General features: G+C 40.0%; 1 protein-coding gene across 6 annotated transcripts in view; it reads left to right on the top strand.

Moving 5' to 3' along the window:
• Positions 1–482: 482 nt before the first annotated feature.
• The window catches only part of SYNRG (synergin gamma), a 43,539-nt gene continuing 19,688 nt past the window's right edge, over positions 483–24,333 (top strand). Inside the window, exons 1-15 of one of the 6 annotated variants that reach the window (XM_080399484.1) lie at positions 483–661; positions 5,355–5,395; positions 6,718–6,836; positions 8,799–8,929; positions 9,265–9,370; positions 9,989–10,100; positions 11,250–11,549; positions 12,280–12,504; positions 14,953–15,030; positions 15,747–15,943; positions 16,822–17,070; positions 17,907–18,043; positions 20,514–20,632; positions 20,797–20,859; positions 23,334–24,284. In XM_080399484.1, the coding sequence (XP_080255610.1) occupies positions 588–661; positions 5,355–5,395; positions 6,718–6,836; positions 8,799–8,929; positions 9,265–9,370; positions 9,989–10,100; positions 11,250–11,549; positions 12,280–12,504; positions 14,953–15,030; positions 15,747–15,943; positions 16,822–17,070; positions 17,907–18,043; positions 20,514–20,632; positions 20,797–20,859; positions 23,334–24,284 (2,902 nt within the window). In that variant the 5' untranslated portion in view covers positions 483–587. Of the gene's footprint in view, positions 662–940; positions 5,243–5,354; positions 5,396–6,717; positions 6,837–8,798; positions 8,930–9,264; positions 9,371–9,988; positions 10,101–11,249; positions 11,550–12,279; positions 12,505–14,952; positions 15,031–15,746; positions 15,944–16,821; positions 17,071–17,906; positions 18,044–20,513; positions 20,633–20,796; positions 20,860–23,333; positions 24,285–24,333 lie in introns of those variants that run through there. The other 5 variants (XM_080399483.1, XM_080399485.1, XM_080399486.1 and 2 more) reach the window with 5 other exon arrangements.

The raw sequence follows: 24,333 nt of genomic DNA, 5'->3' as shown, positions 1-24,333 counted from the left end.
TCCAAGCTGTGCCTGGCCTCGTCGAGAGAGAGGTGCTGCTTCTGCATGTCCCTGTACCGGCCTCCTTCCTCACACCGCGCCTCAGCAGCAGCGCTTATTTTATAATACTTCTGAGAGGTTTTTGGCAAAATTACCAGGTAAAAAAGTAATATTTGCAGTCCCCCTAGCAGGGCTTGCTGTATTTCCCTGTCCCCTTGGCGCTTTTTTCGGCACTTTTTCACGGGAGAGGTTTGTTTTAGTGCCTGAAGCTTTTAACGGTATCCAGCCTCGATTTTTAAAAGCCTTCCTTGAGGAGATGGCAGGGCCCCTCTCCACCTTTCAGGCCCCCGCTGCCCGCCTGCATTTTCCCGCCTTGGCCCCCTCGCTGAGGGGCCGTGTGGTGGCGGGATTGAAGGGCCGCGTGGCCGGGCCGGGCCGTGAGGCAGCGGGACAGGGGCCGTGGGGCAGGGCCGGCGCCGTGGGACTGAGGGGCCGTGGGGCCGGGCCGGCTCAGCGGGGCCGTGGGGCCGGGCCGTGGGCGGGCCGTGTCTGGGCCCGGCCCCGGAAGCCGCCGCCGCTCAGCTGACAGCCGGGGCCGGAGCGGGAAGATGGCGATGCGGCCGGGACCCGGCGCGGGGGGCCCCGGCGGGGCGGCGGGCGGCGGCGGAGCGGGGGCTGCCAGGTCGGTGGTGGCGGGGGAAGCGGGGCCGGGGGGCGGTGGGGCCGCAGGTGAGGGGCGAGGCGGCGGAGGTGGGGGGGGCTGCGGAGAGGAGGGCGGGTACGGTAGAGGTTGGGGGTGTGAGGGGACTGAGGGGGATACGGAGGGGGGCAGAGATGGGGGTAGCTGGTGGGCGATGAGGAGGCAGAGGTAAGGGGGAGACTCGTGGTGTGGGGGCTCAGGGTGTAAGTGGGATGTGGGGACAGAAGGGTCAGGGCTTGGGGAGGGCTTGGGGGGGGCGGGGCAGGAGGGGTATGTGGGGTCCTGGTTGATCTGTGGGGATCGCAGGTGGAGTGCGGGGATCCTGGGAGTGGTGTCTGTTGCCCTGGTGGGGTGTGGTGGTCCCAGGAGAAATATGTGGGGTCCCGGGTGGAGTGTGGGGGTCCTAGGATGAGTGTGTGGGGTCCTGGGTGGAGTATGTGGGTCCCAGGAGCAATATATGGGGTCCTGGGTGGGGTGTGGGGGTCCCAGGCAGGATGTGGGCAACGCAGCTCTGGTGGCTCCACCGTTTGCTGAGATTTATTCACATTTTGGGAGCCCACCTCGCCCTGATGCTTGTCCAGGCCTGTGGCCGCAGTGTCAGGCAGTTGTAACCCACTGCTCAGCAGCTGCAATCTCAGGTATTGGGGTAGAATTCCAGGATTTTGCCCATCCTGCTTGGGTGCCGCTGGTGCCGGCAGCGATAAACGTTATCACCACCCGGCAGGTTTGTGGCCGGAGCCTCTGCCCCCGCCTGCTGCTGCTGGGGGGAGTTTTCCCCTCCGTCCCACAAAGGGCACTTCATCAGAGAGGGAGAACTAAGGAATGGTGTCAGGAGAAAGAAATGGTGATAGAGAAACACGTGAACATGTTGTCGTGTTTTTGGGAAGGCTGGGAAGCTGTATTTTCCTACCTTTGAAGACTTAGTAATTTATTTATTTTTAAATGTAGGCTCTGGCATGCTGTTTATCTGTTGCCCTACTTCGAGGGAGGCTGGGTAGATTTTGCATTTGATGTATAAGTTCATTGAGTTGTCCTGGGTATCTGAAGCCTGATATCTTGGCGGTGTTATTGGGAATGTGAGGATGGCAGGTCTGCACTGGGGTGATTGTCACCTGCAAGGTGTGGGTGCAGGGTGTCCCCAGCAGCCCTCTGAGCCAGGTCAATCTCTGCACTGGATTAGAGGCAGCCAAGGGGTCTGGAATACTTGGGAACAGAAAAAAGAGAAAAGCTGAACCGTGTACATCTGCCTGTTTATGCTGTGGAAAGGATGGGAGGCAATCATTGTGTTTTCCTGTGTCTGTAAATCTGAAACAATTCTGGCAAGGGGCTGGATAAACTGTCCAACATCTTTGAGCAACGCTGCCTGCTCAATAATTTAAAAGGAAAGCAGCAAAAATGTTGTTAGTGGACTGTAGGTTTTGAAAAAATAAAAGGATTAAAAAGTCGTTGTTTCCTATGGTTAGTATTTTGATTTCTTTGAGAATGAAGTCCAGAGGTAGAGGAAAAAGTTCCATTCTCTGTATCTGTGTGGGTTCTCTGCTTTATTTCACTTCAATTTTTGTGGATTTCAGCCATTTAAAAATTCTATCACAGTCTATGTTGCGTGACAGAGTTGCACTGACTGGGAGTTAAGGGGTTAAAATCCATTTGTAGGTGGGAAAATGTGTAGTTTGGAGCCTTTATAGTGAAGTATGAGTACAGCAAAGGAGTTGTTTCTCCCCACGATCTTGCATTTTGACTGAAGCTGTTGGTTGCTTGTTGGGGTTTTTTTAAGCTCCATATTTAAAATACTTAGAGGAATTTACAGATTTATGTTACTACTTTAAGGGTTCTGTTGTAGGGTAATTGCTTTGTTTTCCTTATATTTATTTTATTTGTGCAGCATATCACATATACTACACTTTCTTACTGCTCTACCCAAAATATTAGGGCTTGTTGCATGAAGCTAGGTGGTAAAGTGCTTCTGCTACTAACAACAGAAATGTCTGCAGGTGCATTTAAAGCATTATGGAAATACCAAGGAAGAAGAAACTATATTAAAATAGCATGTTTGATAATAGTCAGCTAATCTATATATTTTAAGCATCATTAAAGTTTCCATTGTCTAGAAAGTGCATTTGGTCATTGTAGAGCACAGTCAGCTAGCTATAAATGTTCTTTTAGCCTCCAAGTAGTGCCCATCTTTAAAAAGAAAAAAAAGAAAGAAAAAGACTTCTTATTTTGTCTGTTTATTCTTCATAATTCTGTTAGTGTTATTTTGAGATAACTGGAATTGAAATGTTTTCTTTAAAAGAAAGTTACTTCTGATGTTGCTTCTATCATGATACAGTTACCAAGTTCAATGGTTTTCTGTAGTGCTTCAGTTAATCTCACAACTGACTGTGCTTTTGGTTGCTTTCTCAGCGTTGAAAATCAGCAGCTTTAATTAGCTGCGTTTCTTTTGCATCTCCAAAAGGTAGTTTAGAAATAAAGTTCCTGTTGCTGGGGTTTATGTATGTGCATGTGTGGCTGCTGTTGGCAATTGCACAGCCAAATCTTTGAGTGAGGTCTGTGATGAATCCGAGCTGCGCGTACGGAGTACTGTGCTGCAGGAGCTTGCTTTGCTACTTTTAACTAGCTCTTCTTCCAGTGCCCTGTAATTAGCTGCAGGTTTTTTTGTTGATTGTGGAGGTTTTTTTCAACAGAAACTTATAAATAAATCAGGAGCTCTGTAGAAAGGGATAAATATTTAATAGTCTTGCCTTTATTTGCTTCCCACAAGAAGTGGTACCTTGCTATGCTTGTTCAGTCTATGTTACATTTGCTGATTTGGAAGAATTCTTGTTGACTGGATTCCCCAACAAGAAGACAAAACTGGAAGCTAGAAACACTTTTCCATACTTGCGAGCTTTTCAAAGATAACTTCTAGTATTTTGGCATTCTAACTAAACTAAGAATGGTGTATTTTTGTGATGCCTAACATTGCTGCACTTGCAGATCTGGCTTACGACAGAAGCTCTACACATCTGAACTTGCACGTGTTTTAAGGGGAGGTATTGCCAGGGAGGCAGTCTGTACTGACAACTGTTTCCACAGGTGAAACCAAATGCAGGCAAAACCCAGTTAATTCACTGGGCTTCAGCCCCTGAGTAGAGAAAACAGCTTTGCTGACCGGCATTGGAGTTCAGTCAATGGGTCACTCTGATTTTTGATCAGCTGTTTGTCTTCACGATGTTAATATTTGTATGCTGAGAAGTGGATTAAAAATGACCAAACTGAACACCAGTCAATTGAAGGACCTTGGCCACAGCATGAGCTGTGTGAACTGAACCCGATCCAGAGCAGCCCAGCACTTGTTCTGAGGTGAGGTAGCATGTATCTGCACAGTGCTTCAGAGAGAGAAACCAAAATTTGTTGTGATTGAGGATGATGAGACCTGGACCACTGGAAAGTGTAGGTGTGTGTTAGCTGTGGAAGGAGAAGTTAGCACATAATGGTCAGGGTAAAAGAAGAAACTTCAGAAGATTTTGAGTTAGAGGATGAAATGAAGAGTAATATGGGTTGTCTTGGTGACCGTGTAACCTGCTGTCTGTATAGTGGGTAGGTGTAATTTGCTCCTGGATAGATGCATAATTTAAATTCCTTATTTTATCTTAGTACTCGTATTATACATCTCTTATATTTATAAACCAGGTTGGCTTTCAGAACTTCCTGCAGGTTTTGAAAAACTGTTTGTAGTCATTTATGGTAGCATTTTCTCCTTTACTGTTAGGCAGTTTCTTTTACATCCACCCTCGTGCTGAGGAATATTGAATATCTATAAGTATGTTTCTCTTTCATGGTATTTTGATGTAATAGCTGCCTGGGACACTGAGTGAGGTTCTTGTTTGGTAAATTACTGCTGACATGGGTTTCTAAGAGTTGCTTGCAAATGAGACTTTTTAGTTAGGTCCTTTTCTGCTGTTCAGCAGCACAGCACATGCTTCTGTTTGAAAGTGAGGGCTAGCAATTTCCATTAGGATTTCAGCTGAAATTTTAAGTTCTTCCTCCAGGTGCACTTGGCCCTTGATACTTGAATGAATATTTTTCCAAGGCACTATTTTTCTTGTAATTAGATGTAATTGAGAAAATAGAAACTCCATTGTGTTCTGATACGTAGTGTTTCAAAGGGTGCAAAAATGCAGGAGTGATGGGGTTTCATGGATAGTTTATTTCTCTGTGGAAAACTGTTACTAAGCAGCTGAGAACTATTGTCTGGTGCAGTTAATGGTCTTGTGGAATCAGATACTTCCAGCAGGAGATGCTTATTCATTCCGCAGTGCTTGACAGCCTAGCCTACACTAACAAACTGACCTGTTACCAACCTGCGTAGGTGCTGAAACTCTTGTGGGTGATGTCGATGAGTCAAAGCCATTTTAGTGCTGCTGTGGAGGATAAGAATCTATTTCTTCCTTGCCTTGCAGCCCATGCTGTTGTTGGCACTCTCTGGTGCTTTGGGGGATCCTTGGGAGGAGTAGCCTTTTCCCTTTGGTGGGGCTGGGTTCTGTGAGACCTGCAGCAGCACATAAAAATGCTGAGCAAAAGGTAGGAGGCTTTGGCGGGGGGGTGCTGACGTGAAAGTCCAGGTAGCTTTTTCAATTATTTTTATTTGCACTAAAATGGTAGACTTTCATGTACCCTGGTTTTCCTCCCACAGCTTCATGTTTCCTGTTGCAGGTGGTTTAGGCCCCCCTCAAGGTATGTATGAACCTTGCATTTTGAGCCCACAGTTCTTTACTTTATTTAGATATATTAAACAAAATAGTTCTGCACTGTTGCTCAGAAGTGTGATCATTACTTTAACTCAATGGTTGTTTTTCCCTTTGAATTCGGTACTGGTAAGCTGACTCCTGCAACTCTATAAAACTTTCTATGCATTGTTAAAGGAGCAGTGTTACCAGAATGCTAGATTAGGTCTAGGAAAAATACACCTCCATTTTTAACCTGAATTTGCCTTTAAGATTTTTGTGTTATTTTGAGTGTGGTATTTAACCTCTTTATGCTTCATCTACCAGCTGTGTATACCCATATTGTGTGGGTGTTGCAAGACCTGGTAAATATTTACAAAGCACAGCAAGACCCTGGGACAAGAGTCACAACCTGAGTGGAAAGTATTAATACAATAGGAGAGCCTCAGCCTTAAATTACCTTTGTTCTCATTCCTGCTGCAGTGCTCTTTGTTTAATTAATGGAAAATACAGAGAGAACTTGTAGGGAAAGTGGAGACTTTTCTTACAAAAAAATCTCAGGGACTGATTTATGGATTACTCCTGACTGTGTCTTTTCCCTCCTGGGGTGTTTTTGCATGCGATGTTCAGTTATGCACAGTTATAATTATCTCGTGGTGTGCTGGTAATGAACATGTGTTAGTGTATGCCTCCAAAGACAGCAAAATATGAGATACGAAAATACTGAAATATGATCCATTTGGCTTTATTCAGTGAATTAATACATTCCAACTTGATTTCTCCAATTTTGTTGATGTTTAGCTTTTACTGACTTGTATTTTAGCCATTTAATATATGTAGTGGGCTAATTAGCCTACAAACGGGTTATCCAGCCAGATCAGAATGTGAAGTTGTGTTGTGAAATGATGAGTTTATTTCCCAAGACTTACCTTCAAAAGCTGCCAGTCTGGAAGTTTTCCCTTTCAAGAGAAACAGATGATTATCAGCACCAGTCAACCTGGTTAATTAAATCTTGTTAATTGGAAATGACCCTTTCAAAAATGGTACGGGAAGAAACCCACAGAGAATCCTTAGGACAAGTAGGAGAATTAATCAGCTTAGTTATCGGGAAGGCATGATAACATTTCTTCCCTTAGGCTGACTGATATCTAAACTAAGGAAATTCTGTGGCTGCCTGTAATGTAGCATATTTTTTATTTTTTAAACAGCCCAGCAAGACTGAGAGTTTTTTTCCTTTACTTTGCTGGTTTAGTAAAGAAAAAGGGGGTTGTGGGTGGTGCGGAAAGCTTCATCACTAACTGGGAACTTACATTGTTTAATGTTTCATTGTAGGGATGATTCCTATGCAACAGCAAGGATTTCCAATGGTTCCTGTCATGCAGTCCAATATGCCAGGCATGATGGGAATGAATTACGGTTCTCAGATGCCTCCTGGACCCATGACCATGCAGGTGTGTGGCAATGAAATGTGGACAGAGATGAGATACCTTGGCATTAGCTGCCACCTTTCAGACAAGAACCATAGTCCTCTCACAACTGCAGTGGGGGTAAGAGGGTGGAACCTGACTGAAAGCTGAACTGTGGGTATTAGTCCATAGTGTGGCATCATATCTTGTAGTATTCTTTTTGAAGGTACTTCTGATAATTTAAAGAATTCTACACGTTTCACTGGGATCTGGATGGAGCGAGTGGGGGAGTTTGGCATATGTTACTCACTGTTGTAGAGTAGAGAGAAATGAGGGTGTAGTGCAAGGACAGCATCAGAAATATTTAAAGTAACTTGGATGTTATAGCCCACTCAAAGATGTCAGAACCTGAACTTTCATTTCATTATACGTGTTACGACACCAAAGTGCGATAAGAGAGGCATGGTCTCTGAACAGGGAAGGAAACAAGAGGATCAGCAAGATGTTGAAAAGCTACCAGATGCCACCTACTCCAAAGTGTGGTTAGTAATAGTATTAAGTTGTTAAGTAACTATAATTCAAAGCTCCCACAACATACCTTTGCTGTGTTTTTAAAATTTTGCTTCATGCATTTTCTTCTTTTGCTTTAGTTTTATGTACTTACCATTAAGGTGGCATATTGTGTAGTATTTTAAATTAGACCTTTATAAGCTTATAAAAAGTGACTGTGTACACAGTCTGATTGATCATGACCAATTCACTGAATTATTTTATCTCTTTGTAACTCAAATGCTGGAGTTAATAGAATTAAGTTACCTGAGTGTAGCTGGCAATTCATAAACTTCCTTTTTAAATACGTTCTTAGGGAGCAAGGAATCTCTTAAATGCACTGTATTTTCTTACATGACTGGTTTTCCCATTTGTCCTACTTCCTGTGTTTCATTCTCATTCTCATTCTTGCCTAATGCCTAAAGTAACTTTAACCCTGCTGTTGCTAATTGAGGAATAAGAATGAAATATGAGTAGCTAATACTATGTTTTTTCTCTTTTAATCTTTTGTTTTCTATTTAGCACCATATGTGCTTATGTACAAGTTTGCACTTTGCTGAAATATAATGTTTTGGCATGGCTTTGTAGCCAAATTGCTATGTGACAAATTGAATTTATTGTGTCTTGCCATCTCCTTACATTCCCTTCCCACCCCCACCTGGAATTTATTGGATTAATTTTGTAAAATTTATAGAGGAAGATGTTTTTATGAGTGCTGGTCTAAAAATAATAACAATTTTTGTTCTCTCCCTACGTGTTCTGATACCAAATGCAAAATGAATGTTGAGAAAAGTAGATTATTTTCTGGCCCTTTCTATGTTCAGGCAAGTTTTCCTGCTATAACTACCAGAATATATTTCTTAGCAAATGTTTCTGATACAGATGCAGTTTATTTAGACAAGTTGCCTCTTGGCTGTTGTCATATACTACCTGCCTCCCTTGGACCCCTGGATAAGCTATGTTTGCAAAATGACTAGACCACATTTTGCCAGCATCCATTGTTGGTTAGGAGCGTGCACCTCCAGCAAGGAATTTAAGAGTATTATACAACTGCTTAGAACAGGAGACAAAGAAACGAAGAAAAACCCAAAAGCATGATACTGAGCCATGTGTACAACTGTAGGATGCCTGTAACCATCCTGCTTTTGAGGTAGGTTGTATCAATCTGGTCCTGATTTTTTGCGTTTGACTGGAAGACCATCCTGTCTTCTAAAATACTTTTAAGAATTGTAACTGATTATTGAGAGGGAAGAGTGCCATCTACTGAACACCCAGTGCTTTGTTCTGTAGCAGCAAGTCTGTGCTCAGACACTGCTCGTCCCACTGATCTTGACATTCCTCATTTTATCAGATCTGCCTAGTTTGCAATTTGGCAGGATGTAATTGCCAGTGTTTTGGTTTCTTCTATGGAAAAAAATAATCTTGGACTTGTATTTTTTAATTTATTTATTGTTTTAGGGTGGCATGCCCTTAGGGCCGATGCCAGCGACCGGAATGCCTTATATGGGGCAGGCTTCTTTCTTGGGAATGCGTCCAGCAGCCCCACAGTACACCCCTGACATGCAGAAGCAGTTTGCAGAGGAGCAACAGTAAGTGACACTTTACTGACTCTTGGGAAATTCTTCTTTTTTAAGGGGGAGATGTACTTTGGAGGAGTGGTCCATGCAGCAAAACTGTTGATAATTTCTCTAGAAAAGTAGTCCATTTAGGAGTATAGAATATTGTTGAGATCATTCCATTGCATTTGAAGGCCATCTATGAAGTTAGTAGTGGCTGTCATACAGCTCTGAGAAGTAGAAATGTGTGCACAAAGCCATCTGAATTTGAGACAGAAGAAATGGAAAAATCAAGCAGAAGCTTGCCATGAAAATTGTAATGAAAAACTATTTTCAGATTTATTTATTTTTTAATCATTTTGCTTCAGGAAGAGGTTTGAGCACCAGCAAAAATTCTTAGAAGAAGAAAGAAAACGGCGCCAGTTTGAAGAGCAGAAACAAAAGCTGAGACTCCTAAGCAGTGTGAAACCTAAGGTATGTCCTAAATAATAAGTGGGCTGTTTCCTTCCTCATATATATTTTTTTTAATGGCTTTTAATGGGATGGTCTCTTTCAACAAGAAAGTAAGTGAGGAGCTTACATGAGACGGTACATTACATCTTGAAAAGCATCTGGAATAATCAGTCCTTTACACGCTCTTGGTGTAATGTAAACAAAGTCTGGTGTTGAAAACTAAATCAGCTTTTAAAAATAAACCAGCCTGGGGTGTAACATTTGGAAACAGATTGAGCTTCTAGAATGGAGAATGTGTGGTTGCTCATATGTTAACTGTGTCCAAAACTTTGGACACTTGCAGTGATCTCCAAGGCTCTTATCTGCAAGAATACAAATACCTGAATAAGGTTTATATGTTGTTCTTGTGCATAAAGCTTTGTCTAAAGACTGAGGAAACACTGTTATAGCGCAGTCTGCAAAATAAATGCTTTCTAAATATGGGAGTTATTGTTGATATACCTCAGGAGGGCACTGCTGGAGAAAAAGGGTTCAGTCTGACAGCAGGCATTGCTAACTTTTGTATTGAAGGATTGTGGATATTGAAAGAAAACTGAGCTGTTCTGTGAATTTTTCAAAATGTGTTCTGTGATGTTTCAGACAGGTGAAAAAAGCAGGGATGACGCTTTGGAAGCCATTAAAGGAAATTTAGATGGTTTTTCTAGAGATGCTAAAATGCACCCAACACCAGCGTCACATCCAAAAAAGCCAGGTTTGTTATTTTTCTCATCTTCCAACTGAAAATAAAACTCTTAATGTTTGAAATCCTCAGCAGGGGGAACTAATTCCAAGAAGTATTTTTATTTGGTTGCACAAAGCGTGCATATTAACTGTTTTGTAAAATAAAGTGTCATTTTAGCAACTGTTTGCTTGATCACATTATGAAGGTGAAATATTAAATATTAGCTTTTATTAGAAGACTTGAAATCTTTAGAAGAAAGCTTAATGTGCGTAACGTGGAATACTGTGGAAATTGATAATATGTTTATTCTTTTCTAGTCAAAGCATTAATTAATGTTTCGCGGAGTGCTTTTGAAGCTGAGGAGTGCTATACAAGTGCTAAGAACAAGCAAAACATTATGTAATGACTTCAGGGTACTGAAACAATCTACTTGTGTACCATTACCTGGGCATGGTCAAACCGAAGCCTTCTGTGATGTCTTCTCAGTAATTACTAGATTTGTAACAATTACTACTAAAGATTTCCTGTGGGTTGTAGTATAGTTCTGTGTCTAGCCTGAAACAAAGCTTTTCTAGACAAGCTTTTTCCTGTACAAAATCATTATATCCACTGTGGATGTGCTCCTTGATAATTTTGAAGTTACAGGTGGTTTCTGACAATTTCCCATTGTCTGTAGATTAGCCTGTCTTGTGTCAGTTTTGTTAAAATGGGTAACTATGGAAGGGTTCAAGCAGTGTCTAAATGAGTAGACGTTTCTTTTGTATCTTTGATATATTATTGAGTTTCTGAGGCTAAAACATTCATTTGAGGGAGAATGTCCCCTGTGTAGACCTCCTTTATGTTCAGTTTGAAATATTACCTCTTGATTTGTTTTGACCCAATCTGTTTAAAACAAACAGAATACTTTCATAGCTGGTGTTAAGAACCAAGTTTCAAAGTGTTTACATCATAAAAATCTGGGAGAGAAGATGCATGGTTGGAAGTGGCTGCTCAGTTTTACCTTATGTGTTTGTTAGCTTGGCAAAAATAACTCTTCACATCTCTGTCAAATAATGCATCCTGTGCTGTTTCCCCTCACCCATTGGATATGTATACCTAATATTTGCCCCTTTTGCTCCCTTTCCATCCACGAACCTTTTTCCTCATCACTTTGCATTGTATGTTCATTCCATTTTACAGATCATCCCACATCATCCCATTCTGCTGTATCTGTTTCCCACTCTGCTTTTCTCAATGATGAAGAATTTAGTGACTTTATACAAGGGCCTGTTGAAATCCCTAAACTGGTGCCTCAACCCACCTCTCAGCCTTTTCAGCCTTACCATTCTGCTACTGAGGCTGGGCAACTGCTTTCAGAAAAGGCTGTGGTCCAACCTCTCCCTCCAGCCCAGACTCCAGTGTTACCCATCCTGCATGGTACAACTGGGCAGGTTCCTTATTTTCCTACCTCTGCATCTTCACCCAATATCCATAAAACAGGTAACTCTAAAGTATCTTTTTTTACATGTCACCATCTGTCATAGAGCTACACAGTCTTTACTTATTTTGTTGGGCTTTTTGTTAGTCTAGTTGGCAGAATACTATATAGGCAATTAAGTAGAAACCTGCTGATCCATGGGAAAAGGTGATTTAAGTCCCCTTCTTCCATCTCTTAGAACTGTAGCATAAAAACAAGTCACGTGTGGATCCAAAGATTGCTAAATATGCATAGGGCTGATATCCAGTGAATTAAGTCTTGTGTGCTAGCATCTTCATAAGTAAAAAAAGATACAGTTGGGATAGTGGTATGAAAAAATAACTATTATGCTAATGTGGAGCACTTACATGCTTCCTGTCTTGGAGGCTAAATGGGTGGTGTTGAGATTAACGTGAAGAATTTTGCAGATGTAAGTAGATATTGGACACTTCTGCTACTGATGCCTAGATGATTATGCAACGGTAATCCTAAGACAGAAAATAGTTTCGTGTATTCCTCTTCCTACTTGTTGCTTTTTGTTTGTTGAATTTGCTGTGTATGTGTGGTAAGTAGAGGGCAGAACCAAGCTATCAAAGTGTTTGAGCAAGGTGGTGCTATTGGTTTGAGCTGGGATGGATATTCACCTTGATAACTCATCAGTGGTACCAATAATACTTTTCCTTTGCAAGTGCGGAATTGTGATCTGGATGGTTAATAACAAAACATAAATAATTCCTCCTGCTGTTTATTCAGGCTCTTCCTTGGAGGAGAAACTCTTAGATAATGGCTCAAATGAATCTGAACAAGAGCAAACCAAACTTAAAACATCCGAAGTTGGGCACAAAGCCTCGGCTGCAAGCCAAGTTCATCCCAGTCTAACCATCAATGACTGGGATGTTATAGGTGGACATGAAAGTGGTATCACTGCTGCTGAGGTGCACAAGGCTTCAGAACAAAACATAGCAGTTGAAGAGTGTGGTGAGCAAATGAAACATTTGACAGAATTTAAATCTAATAAGATGCTGCTTGAATGCTAACACTCTGTACACTAATTCTAAGGCAAATCCTGCGTAATTTTGCTCTGAACGCCTGCTTGAATAATATGTAAGTGCCTCCTGCTCCTCGCTAAAAGTATAACAACTACAATTTTGCTCTGAACTTTTTCCACTTGCATTTATTGCTGTAATCACTTTTAACATGTTTGTTTAATCAGGTCTTCTGTTTTAAAATACTGTCCTTTTTCTTGGGTGAAAAAGAAAAAAAATTATGTGCTCTCTAAAGATTTATTTAATTTTTTAAATTATTTAAGGAAACATCACTAAAGATGGTCAAATGTCATGGTGGGTTTTCATCTTTTAACTTTGAGGGGATAAAATCTTGTTAGGTTAAAACTCTTAGCTAGTTAATACTTGTTTCCCAGACAATTTGCCAGTCGTGTTACGTCTAAAACTATCTGTGCTTTAGGGATCAAAATTTCAAAAGCTGGACTAGATGAAAACTTTAAGCAAGCTTTAGTTCCCATTTGGATTTTATTAAACCTGACTATTGACTGTTTGGGTTTGTTCCAATCAAAATTGATGCAAGGGCTCTGGCGCACCTTGATAGTGCTCTGATGTTGTACTTGAGGGTTACGTGAGCTGTGGGCTCCACTGTAGTCAAGTGTGATAGAAATACATGTAGCCCTTTGTGTAATCTTGCTTTATGGTGGCGGGTGTGTGTGTGTGAGAGGAGACGAAAAGGAGAAAGGTCCTATCTGTAGATAATTTAATTGGGCACTTTCTCAAGCAGTTATTTCTTTCCTAGAAGAACCATAACTTAATTAATAAACTTATATGTTCCTCTCCTCAGTCATTGGATATGTTGCTTTAAAATGTTTTCTTATCCAATATATTTAAAAAACATTATTGGATGAAATTAAATGGCCTGAATGGACATTTTTAATAAGCGGAGGGGCTTTGTAATACATGGTAAATTGCTAAAAGTGACTTAACTTTAAAGACTATACAGTATGAAATAGGAGCTGTTCATTTATTCATAGTTCAGTCAATTTCATTGTTCATTTTGTACAAATCCAACAGAATCTGATGCCTGATTTAAAAAAAAAAAGGTGGAGGGAAGGCACAGAGCGTGGATGGAAACTACCATCATCTAAGAGTATGAGACAGAGTGAGTTTAAATACAGCCTGCAGATGAAGGTGGTGCTGGAAGTGATTATGTAGAAGAACAATAGTTAAGAATAGTTCCAAATGTTGTTAAGGGTGCTTTGAAAGATGAGCTGAAGTACTTTCTGAGGAACAGTTTAGTAGTCAAGTGATGATGCTGAAAAATGGCAGACCCCTAGTCACCTGGGTATTATCAAAGTTTTGAGTCAGGCTCTCCTATCTATCAACTAAATATGGCTGAGAATTCCTTTTCACTTCTCATATTATTTGATTTTTAAGGGTCTGAATTTTATCAGATTTGAGGGTGAGAAGCAAGAATTACTAGGCTGCAGAAGTGTATGGAAGGGTGGTTAAAGGTGAAGAATAATGAGGCTGGAGGAAGTAGCAAATTTGCTTTACTTGTCTGGTGAAATGGAAGGAATTGCTTATATTAAAATGTACTTGGAATTGTGGGATGATTAGAAATTAGACTGCTGTCAGGAGAGAATCCATGTGGAAGATGAGGAGATGCAAGGGCACGGCAAAGACAATGAAGTCTGAAATGATTCTGATTTTTGTCAGAGCTCCAAGTTGAGCATGAAATCTGCTCAGGGAGACTAGATAGGAAGTAAAACCATGAGACTGAGGGGAAGAGTGCACACAATGGAGAAGGAAATAATCAGTTCACAGGGAGTAAAGTGTGGCAGATCCTGTTATGAAAGCCTGTCGCAGGGAAGGCAGCTATGATGTCTTCTGGACTTTAAGACTAGGAGCAATGGGGCAATGGGTACATTTTTGTGAACATGGCATAACATCTTGCTGAGATTCAGTCTAATAGGCTGTTTGTGGATTTACCTAGTAAGAATGTTCTGGTGGAAGGATGTGGTTCTTATGGTAGGTATGAATTTATTTATCCCACAAGTAGCCCTAATAACATGTAGTTGATGGAAGGACTAAATTTGATATGGCACAGAACTGCTGCTTTGAAACTTTGAGACAGTGAGACTTGAGCTTCTGTACAACTAGAAGGAGGCAAATGAGGAGTTCCTTATTTCATTATGTATATAACTATATTCTTGCTGTTACTGTCAAATCATTCTAGTTACTATTTTGAAATACATATTCCTGCAGTAGCCGTTTTTCCTCTGAGCACAGTGATTCCTATCTGAAATCTTTGCCTGAAATGCTAAATGATACTGACCAGCTATGATCTAGTGTTTAGAGTCTTTATACGCTGTCTCTGTATACCCTAATACAACTGTCTTTCTTAATGGAATACATTTAGGAGTTGGAGTATTCCCTTCGCAGGACCCAATTCAGCAAATGATGCCTCCTTGGATTTACAATGACAGCTTGGTCCCAGGTAAACAAGAAAGTGGCATTTAGCCAAGTGTGCAATGTCAGGTGTGAATGTACGTGTGCTTATGTTGCCACTTATTGATCAAAGCATTGCTCTTCAGTCATCAGATGCATCCTACATCTTTGATACAATACATATTTATGGTGGCTTTATCTGCATTTGAAGAAGTAAGGGTTTTATTCAAGCACATCAAATGTTTAATCTAGAATTTGTTATGACAGCAGATTATGCTAGTAGAGGTTGTGTTGCTGATAATACTGCTTTCATGGGTAGTCTGGTTTTTGGCATGGCTTGTAATTAAGCAGGCTCACTTCTTAAGGCTATTTATCTTAGATATGCAAATGACACAGTAAAAGGAAAATGAAATACTGTGGTAAATATTGATTACACTGAGGTTTAAATACGTAAAGCTGTTATAACTATATTTTTGTATGGGTTATCCTGAAATTTCATTAAAGAAACATGCTTTGAAATGGAGCACTAAGTCTATTTTATACAGAATATCTTTTTGCTTGTTTTAAACTGTCTGTAAAGACCATCCAATAACACATTTAGATAAAACATGATTCAATACAATGCTGGAATGCTGTTGTCTTACTTTACGCTTTGAAAGTTACTAATTTGATATAATGTCGAGTTTGAGACAAAATAGAAAAGCAGTCTTAAATTCACTTGAAAACAGCAGTTGTCACTGTCTAACACTGACTCCTTCACAACAGAGTTGTATAAGAAAATTTTAGAAACCACTTTGACTCCTACTGGAATAGATACAGCTAAACTCTATCCCATACTGATGTCGTCTGGATTGCCCAGAGAGACCCTTGGACAGATATGGGCTTTAGCCAACCGTACCACCCCTGGGAAGCTCACAAAAGAAGAGCTCTACGCTGTCCTGGCTATGATAGCAGTAACTCAGGTATGACTAAGGCTTTGGAGATAGTGCAGAACGGCGGTTTGCTTGACTAGTCTGCCATGGGTTGTGTGTTAGCATCAGTGGCTGGTATACCACACCTGGAGGAAAACACTACTTCTGTTGAAGTCCAGAGGAGAAACTCCCCTTGTAACTTCAGTGAGATTATAATTTCATCCCCTGCACTTACATTTCAGTTACTCCTTTCTGTAGTGTCAGTTGAGGGTAGTTGTTAGACATACCTACCAAACACTTGTGTACATATTTCTAGTGTAAAATACTGTCTGGCTTTCTTCTGTTGTGTATGTGTCTGTTTTCCTCAAACTATGTAGTTTCTGTATCCCTTAGTCTGCAAATAGCTAGACTTGCTACCTCTCTCCTGAACTAGTGGAGTGTTAATTTTAGGCTTACATTTTTTGTCAGTGTAGTGTCATCTCTTAGCAGTTTATTTCTAAATAACAGCCCTGAATGAAAACTAAGGCAAGAATATCTTGAATGACAGAGATTGAAGCAGAGGTATGTTGTTGGAGTGGTGTGTAGGAAAGATGATACAGCACACACAAGGTACAGCATAGCAGTGCTTGCCAGTGCTTAGTGGATTGGCTTACTAAAAGCCAAACAAGAATGCTGGCAGATGCCCCTGCCCACTCAGGGGGGTATCATTACCCTCTGTGTAACTCTGGCAGTCAGGGTGTTGAATATGATTGGCTTACACAGGCTCCTGATAGCATGTTTTGATTTGGAAGGTTTACTTGAGGTTTGACCAATGTCCTGCTCCTTCCTGATTTCAATAATACAAGCCAGAAGCTGGAATCGAGAATGCAGTGTGCCTTTTTGATGATGTACATGTGTGTATGGTTGTCTTTGCTTTTCTGCCTTTGCAGAGAGGAATACCTGCCGTGAGTCCTGATGTGTTAAATCAGTTTCCAGCTGCCCCCGTTCCTACTTTAACTGGATTTCCAATGCCACTGCCTGCCTCAGTGAGCCAGCAGCCTCTGATTCCCTCCGCACCGCCGGTCTCCATGCCTCTGAGCATCGGGCCAGCTGTGATGGGGATGAACATCACGGCACCGGCGGGCGGAGCTGCAGCACAGCCTTCAGGAGGATTCGTGCCATCCTACCCACCCAGTCAGGTTAGCTTGCTCTTGTTGCACGGCAAATTCTCCCTTGTCCTGGAAAGAGAATTAGCCTGACTCTCACAGCTACGTAGTGACAACAGACTTTAAGTAAACAGCAAAAAATGGAGCTGAAATCTAGCGTGTGGCATCTGTAAACCTGAAGTCATGCCACTAAGGATGTTATTCTATTTTTTTCTGTTTCTTTCTGGTGGCATTAGAAGAGGCGCAAAAGTGTTCTCCATTACAAATTAACTGCATTGAAAGAGGATTTACTTGTAGTTAGGATTTTTTAATGCATGTTAAATGGAATTTTAGGTTAAGCTACACAACAGACTGTTAGCTGGTAAAATAAGTTAAGAGTTTTCAGGAGCAACTGAGAACTATGAAAACCGTTGGTTTACAACACTGTAAATCATGTGGGGGATAAATTTTGCTGCTTGCAAGTGTGGTTCATCTTTCTTTGGAAAATAATAATTCTGATGCTTTTGCTGTGTGTATTGATTTTAAATTATTGATTGATTTAAATTATTAACATTTGTCCTGTATTAAAAGATTACATGGCTATGATCAACAACACATTTAATGTGAAAGGAGTAGAGTTCCTTATTCACCTGTTCTTCATGCATACTACTTGTAATCCTGTACACCTTGTGCATGTTTTGAGTTGTGTGAAGTGGAAACACTGACCATGCAAATTTTGCATGCTAATGTTGAAAGTTTTTTTTCTTCTTTTGCTTTTTTTTTTTTTTCCCCTGCTCTTAAGTCAGTCATGCTACTCTGAACTGCTTTCATTCTGTATGACAATTTGAAAAGTCAACAGTGTAGCAATTTACATGTTGTTTGTAATTCAGGTAGTAAAACCAGAAGATGATGACTTCCAGGAGTTTCAGGATGCTTCAAAGTCTGGCTCACTAGATGACTCTTTCACTGATTTCCAAGGGGATGTAGCTGGCTCCTCCAAAGCAGCCAGTTCACAGCACCGGAGCAGGTAGCACATCTTTGATTTCCACCCTTCAGTATTTTAGAACTCTTTTAAGAAATGAAATGTTTTCCTTTTTTGTGGGTTGCTTTCTGTCCTGTAATTTTCTTCTGTCGCCTGATTTCTACTCTGACAGTTTCTTTTGAAGGTTGTTACAACCACAATTAGGCTTTCTGAATAAAAAAATGACATTTGGTGTGCCATAGGTGGTTGGCCATTCTTTAGCATTCTAGTCATCATGCTGGGGTAAATTGCATTTACAAGGTATGGAGGTAGGTTTTCAAGTATTTATACTACACAGACAATTGAAAGTTACTTCATACTGTGGATTCGGGCAAATAACTTACATAAAGCTATTCAGAAAAAATACACTGGGGCGGGAGTTCTGCATTTAGTGCTGTGTGCTTCCATTAAAAATACGACCCCATGTCTGTTGGAGACGATAGACCCTGCTGTTAGCAAATGGTTTCTTTCTTCAGGTCCTGAATATGGACCGCAAAATTCATATAAAGTGCACAACATCATACTCTTAAATGACTGAGAACTCCACTGGGCAGGGGTTTTGTTATTTCTATCATTTCTCTGGCCAGTGCTTAAACTTGGGATAATTGACTATAAATCTCAATTGAAATCTCATTCAGACTTCAGTGATTTTGGCTTTTCATTGGGAGAGTGCCAAAATGTAATTCTGGATCAGGCAGATTTTGTATAACAAAATAAGTAAGCATGTTTACTCCCCCTGAGAGTTTACAATTAATCTTTCAAAGTTCTGTGACTACAAAATTTCAGTGTTGTTTCCTTTTACTGCACATGGCAAACGTTTATGTACCTCCCAGGTGTCTAATTGTAGTAGACATACAAATTTGCTGTGTATTGAACTGACTGTTCTTAGTTGCAAACAGTACTCACACTTTCCAGATAAGAGTGATTACCAGTTGCTTCCTCAGCAGTGACGTCAAATAGGGATACTAAAACAAAGTGTTCTGTTACACCCTGCCTAACAGCATTCTACGTAAGAAATTTAATTTTGCTGATGTCAGAGTGCTACACATATCTGAAGATGCTCTATATTAAGTATATCTTAATTTGTGTTAGATGTCATTTCACAATTAAAGCTGTTCTGTTACTGAAAGTCTTAACAGAAACGCTGTTTGTAAATTCCACAGTGGGAAGTAGGGGATCATAAAAAAAATATTTAAAAAACAATGTTTCTTTTTCACTGCAGCAATTCTCTTTATTCAGTTGTAAAAGCATTTGGTTTTGAACAGAATGTTACAATGAGCTATAATCTAATTGCTTATGGAGCTTTATTTTAAAAAAAGCCATCTGTAGAGTACAGATGATTAACCATTACATTTGCCAAGATTGCATATCTAATAGCCTGTTTTGCAGTGATGTGAAATTTAATTATATTACCATAAGCTATATTTTTTTGACATCGCAGACCATCATTAGCAGGTGTGTGCAAGTGCTAGGTTTGCATGTTGCTTGTAGCCTGCTGATAAGGAGATTTAAATGGCTCTGGAAAGATTCTTGCTTCAGGCCGAAGAACGCCATAGAAATTCATTCACATTTTCAATGTGCATAGTATTGAATGACATAAACTAGAAGTAAAATGCATCATTCATATGTAAAGGATGTTGTTCTGTAGAGCTGCCAAGGTCTGATAAGGGGGCTTGTGTGGAGGGCAGGCAAAATTCTCACAGAATGTCTTCTAAATCTTACAGCAGTTGCTAACATGGTGTTAGGTTATTATGGCAGTTTTACTATATAAAATAGAGTGTGTTTATGTGCAAAAAGATTTGCTTGTGTAATTGTGGACTAATCCTTATTTTGCTGATTAGATAGCTACCTAAACTTGCTGATTTGTACTGACAGAAATTCAAAGTTATCCTTTCCTTCCTTTTGAACAGTGGTTTCACTTTATTCTCCTAATTTTACAATATGTAATGAAATGTAATTAGAAGTAAATAAGCTGAAAGTATGGAGCTGGCAAAACCTCATGCAGTTTTAACTCTTTATTATATCTAGTTCTATTAGGGAGACTTGTCCTTACGCTGCCCTGGGCAAAGCGATAAATTAAACAGCAGTGATTCCTGGGGCATGTCTGTGTGCTTATTCTCTCCTGGGCTAAGAATTCCTGTGGTGTAAAGTTCTAGAATGTTTTGTTAATGTTTTGGTACAAATTAAAATCAAGAATGGCGAGAACTGACTTCTGACCTAAAGAAATATAATCAGGTGAGAGAGAGTCTGAATTCACCCATCAGTTAGCCAGCTGCCTGTTTACATGCTCTTATTCTTAATAGATATTGAGGCCATTTACATCAGGTTCTTGATTAAGCACTCTTTAGTGTACAAACTTAGGTTTAGTGATTCAAATTGTGTAGTCATAAAAAGACGGTCCTTTAAATAAAAACTGGAAAAGTAGGTTTCTTATGGATGAATTAAGGAACTTTGCTTTTATCTCTTTTGTTTTTAGTGTTCCTTCTTTACTAATGCCACTCCCAGGTAATAAGACACTCTCATCAACTGATAAGTATGCTGTGTTTAAAGGAATTGCAGCTGAGAAGCCTTCTGAAAATACAGCTACTTTTGGAGGTAAAAGGAAAAATATGAACTATTTATTGTAATATTTTGTATATCTTGGTTTTGGCATTGATAAGATATATTAATATTTAAAATTCAGAGCAATTATGACAATGTGACATTTACTATATAAATTCATAACATCTTTATGTATATGTATTTCTTATATTCACTAGATTGTGGAGACAAGTATAGTGCTTTCCGTAAATTGGAACAACCATCAGAGAGCAAATACTTAGGTAAGTGGTATGCTTTTTGGAGCTGTTTTAACATATTTTCATTTTATTTTTTTAGCAGTTCTCTGTAAGCTGCAGAATTTCCATTGCTATAATTCTAGAGCAATGGTGATTCTGCTTCTCTAAACAACTTAGCAGGAAGTATCCTGAAAAAATAGTGCAACATACTATTGGAACAATCTACAAATTACATTTGTAGAAGATTGGCATCTCTTCTGGGTGCTTCTCAGTTTTATTTTGAAATAATGATTTGGTTGGAATTTGTTCATTTAAGTCAGGAATCATATATTCTTAGAAGACAGAATAAGATGCTCCTGGACAAAATCACAACTTTTTTCTGTTGTTAGGGCAGTATTTAAACTTTTCATGGTCTCTGGTGCTCTAAGAAGAAATCTGATCACTTATTTTGAAATTTGGGTTTAACTGTTTTTGTTTGGGAAAAGTAAAAACTAGATGGCATCTGAGGTACAATGTCTGTAATTACAAAAGCACAGTCTCCCTAAGCCTTTTCCAGAACCATCTATGTCTAACTCATTTATGCAATATAAGCGGTAATCTCATCTTTTTAATCGGATGGGGAAAAACTCTCAAACTCTACTAGCTTTCATATATTATCAGTAGACAGATCAGAACATAAACAGATTACTAACTTAACCTGACTTCCACAGATTTATGCTATACCCAGCATTTTGTTTCATTATCAGAAAACAACTTTAGATTCTAGGATAAAACTGCTTACCTGAGTTCACTGCTACTCCTTATTTTTCAAAGATGGAATTATTTTTTTCAAACACTGAGTTTCTGAAACTCCTGTAATCTCATGCTCCATACCTCTTCAGGATTAAATGCATGCAATGAAATGAAATAACAACATTTTATCTCATTCTGTACATGTTATAAAATATAGAAAATTACTGTATTTGCCTGCTGTCCAGGTCTGACCACTCGTAACCCTTTCACCAGCTTACATTTCTAATGGAAAAGTTTGCAATTCATCAGTAAGTTTAGTTTGCTGTGATATTTTAGTTTTGATCTGTGAATAGCAATTTTATAAATATTTGTATTGTTGCTGGGCCAAGTGAATTGATTTGGAGGGGACAGAGAATGGAAGGATATGTCAGGTACAGTTATGGTCCTTTACTGTTATTACAAAGAGTATCCTTTTAAATCTTGGTTAAACTAATTTCAGGTATAACACTGTGGCAGCTTAAGAATTAAATGTTAATGGTGTACTTCTAAAATAGAACAAAATCTGTTTATTGGACAGGTCTTAAAGTATGCATCAATACTTCAGAATTACAAGTAGTAATAATAAACAAGTACATACATGCTGGTGAATGGGTTAAACAACATTTTTCATGTTCAAAAGAAATTGCTTTATAAAAAAAAATAATTGTATATGAACATGAAGAAACTTATAAAATTAGTACACCACAGTGTTTAATGTAAGTTCAATGAAAACATTGTTACCTAATGTTTAATCAGGTTTAAATTATAATCCTTACATAGCACAATGTTCCATTCAGAAGGTAGCTGAACTAGAGATGTGCACATCTTATGATTAATCATGCTCACTTTCATATGAAAGTCTGTCTCCAAGCTTCTTAGTAAAACTGGAATTGGTCTTGGCAGAAGCTAGAAAATGTCTAATCTATATTGCATTTACTGACATTCTGATCACTTAACACTATGGTATGTTTAGGTGAATCTGGCAGAAGGAAAACACGATAGATTAAAATGAGAGTTTAAAAATGTTCTAAAACAACACGTTAGGATCACCGCCTTGCATTCTTTTCTGTTTGGGTGTTTGTCTCTTCACCCGTTGGATTCCCCATTATGCTCAGCTGGACAGGCGTGTTGGCTGTCTGCCTTTCACGTGTGCTTTTTTCACAAGTACCTTCAGCCACCAGGCAGGCCTGCTTGGTCTCTCCTGTGTTCCCCTTTCAGCTTATCATGGTTGCTTTGGTCTCAACCCTCTGCTGACGCCCCATAACAAACTGTATTTGGGCAATATTTCAAAGGGAGGGAGGGGAAGAATTGCTTCTGTGCTAAAGCAAGTAATATATTGATATAAGTGAAATTCAAGCTTACATTTCACCACTTGGTAAATAGAAGGACAAGGTGGGAAAAGGAACTTATGTGGAAGCTGCATAAGACAGTGCTGATCGCCTTTTGAATCTATTGGTTGTGGTGTGTTCTGATATTAACTTGGTGTAAAGGGAATTTAATACGACTTTGAGGAAGACTTAAGTGTTTGCTGGAATGACTAGTGGAATTGCTGACCTTGAAACTTGTGTGGTTCATAGAAGTTGAGTTTGCAGTTCTACATGCATCCTGAGGTCTTAATTTAAATAGTTTGCATAAAAACTTCTGACATTGCATGAAATAATTTGCTTGCTTGCATGGTGTGAGCATGATGTATTTGTTGTCGCTGCAGTGTCTTATTATAGGGTTTTTTTAATTGTTTTTATTCTCAGGAGATAACCTTGCAGAATTCAAGCCCGCAGGAACCGATGATGGTTTCACAGATTTTAAAACCGCTGACAGTATCTCACCGTTAGAGCCACCTACAAAAGACAAAACTTTCCCTACATCCTTCCCTTCTTTGCCCGTTCAGCCAAAACAGCAAACACAAGCAAAGACCTCTTTGAATCTAGCAGACTTGGATCTCTTTTCCTCTACCGGAGAAAACAAGCAGCCATCCTTTCCACCTGCATTTAATGCATCAAAATCAGGCTCCTTTCCTCCACCACCCCTTCCAACTACCACTGCCCAACCAGCACCCAGCAAAAGTTCAAGCTTAGCTGATGACTTTGGAGAGTTCAACCTTTTTGGGGAATTTTCTAATTGCGCATCAGCCAGTGGACAAGATGACTTTGCAGATTTTATGGCTTTCAACAATAGCAGTGGATTTTCCGAACAAAAAACAGATGACAAATACAATGCACTTAAGCTAGAGGCCGGTCCCGTTCCTCAGTCTGGCTCATCTGCTGGCACAGTGAAGAGTGGGCAGAGTTCTGCCACCGCTGCAACGCCCACCAAATACGATATCTTCAAACAGCTTTCTCTGGAAGGCTCTGGAGCAGGCTTTGAGGAGGCAAAGGACAACACGCTTTCTTTAGTGAAGAGTGATGATGATTTTGCTGACTTTCACTCCAGCAAGTTTTCTTCCACGTGCAACAGCGCAGAGAAGTCCCTGGTGGACAAAGTTGCAGCTTTCAAGCAGGCCAAAGAAGACTCTGCTTCGGTGAAGTCTCTGGATCTCCCTTCTATTGGTGGCAGCAGTGTCGGCAAGGAGGATTCTGAAGACGCGTTGTCTGTTCAGTTTGACATGAAACTGGCTGATGTGGGAGGAGATCTTAAGCATGTCATGTCTGATAGCTCTTTGGATTTGCCAACAGTTAGTGGCCAGCATCCACCAGCAGCAGGTGAGGAACTGGTTAGATTGCTCTGGTAACGTAGGTGGTGGAGATGTCA

Source organism: Falco punctatus, assembly GCF_963210335.1.
Source record: "Falco punctatus genome assembly, chromosome: 1".
Taxonomy (NCBI): Eukaryota; Metazoa; Chordata; class Aves; order Falconiformes; family Falconidae; genus Falco; species Falco punctatus.
The sequence above is the reverse complement of the archived record's forward strand: the minus strand, read 5'-3'. Positions and strand labels throughout refer to the sequence as shown.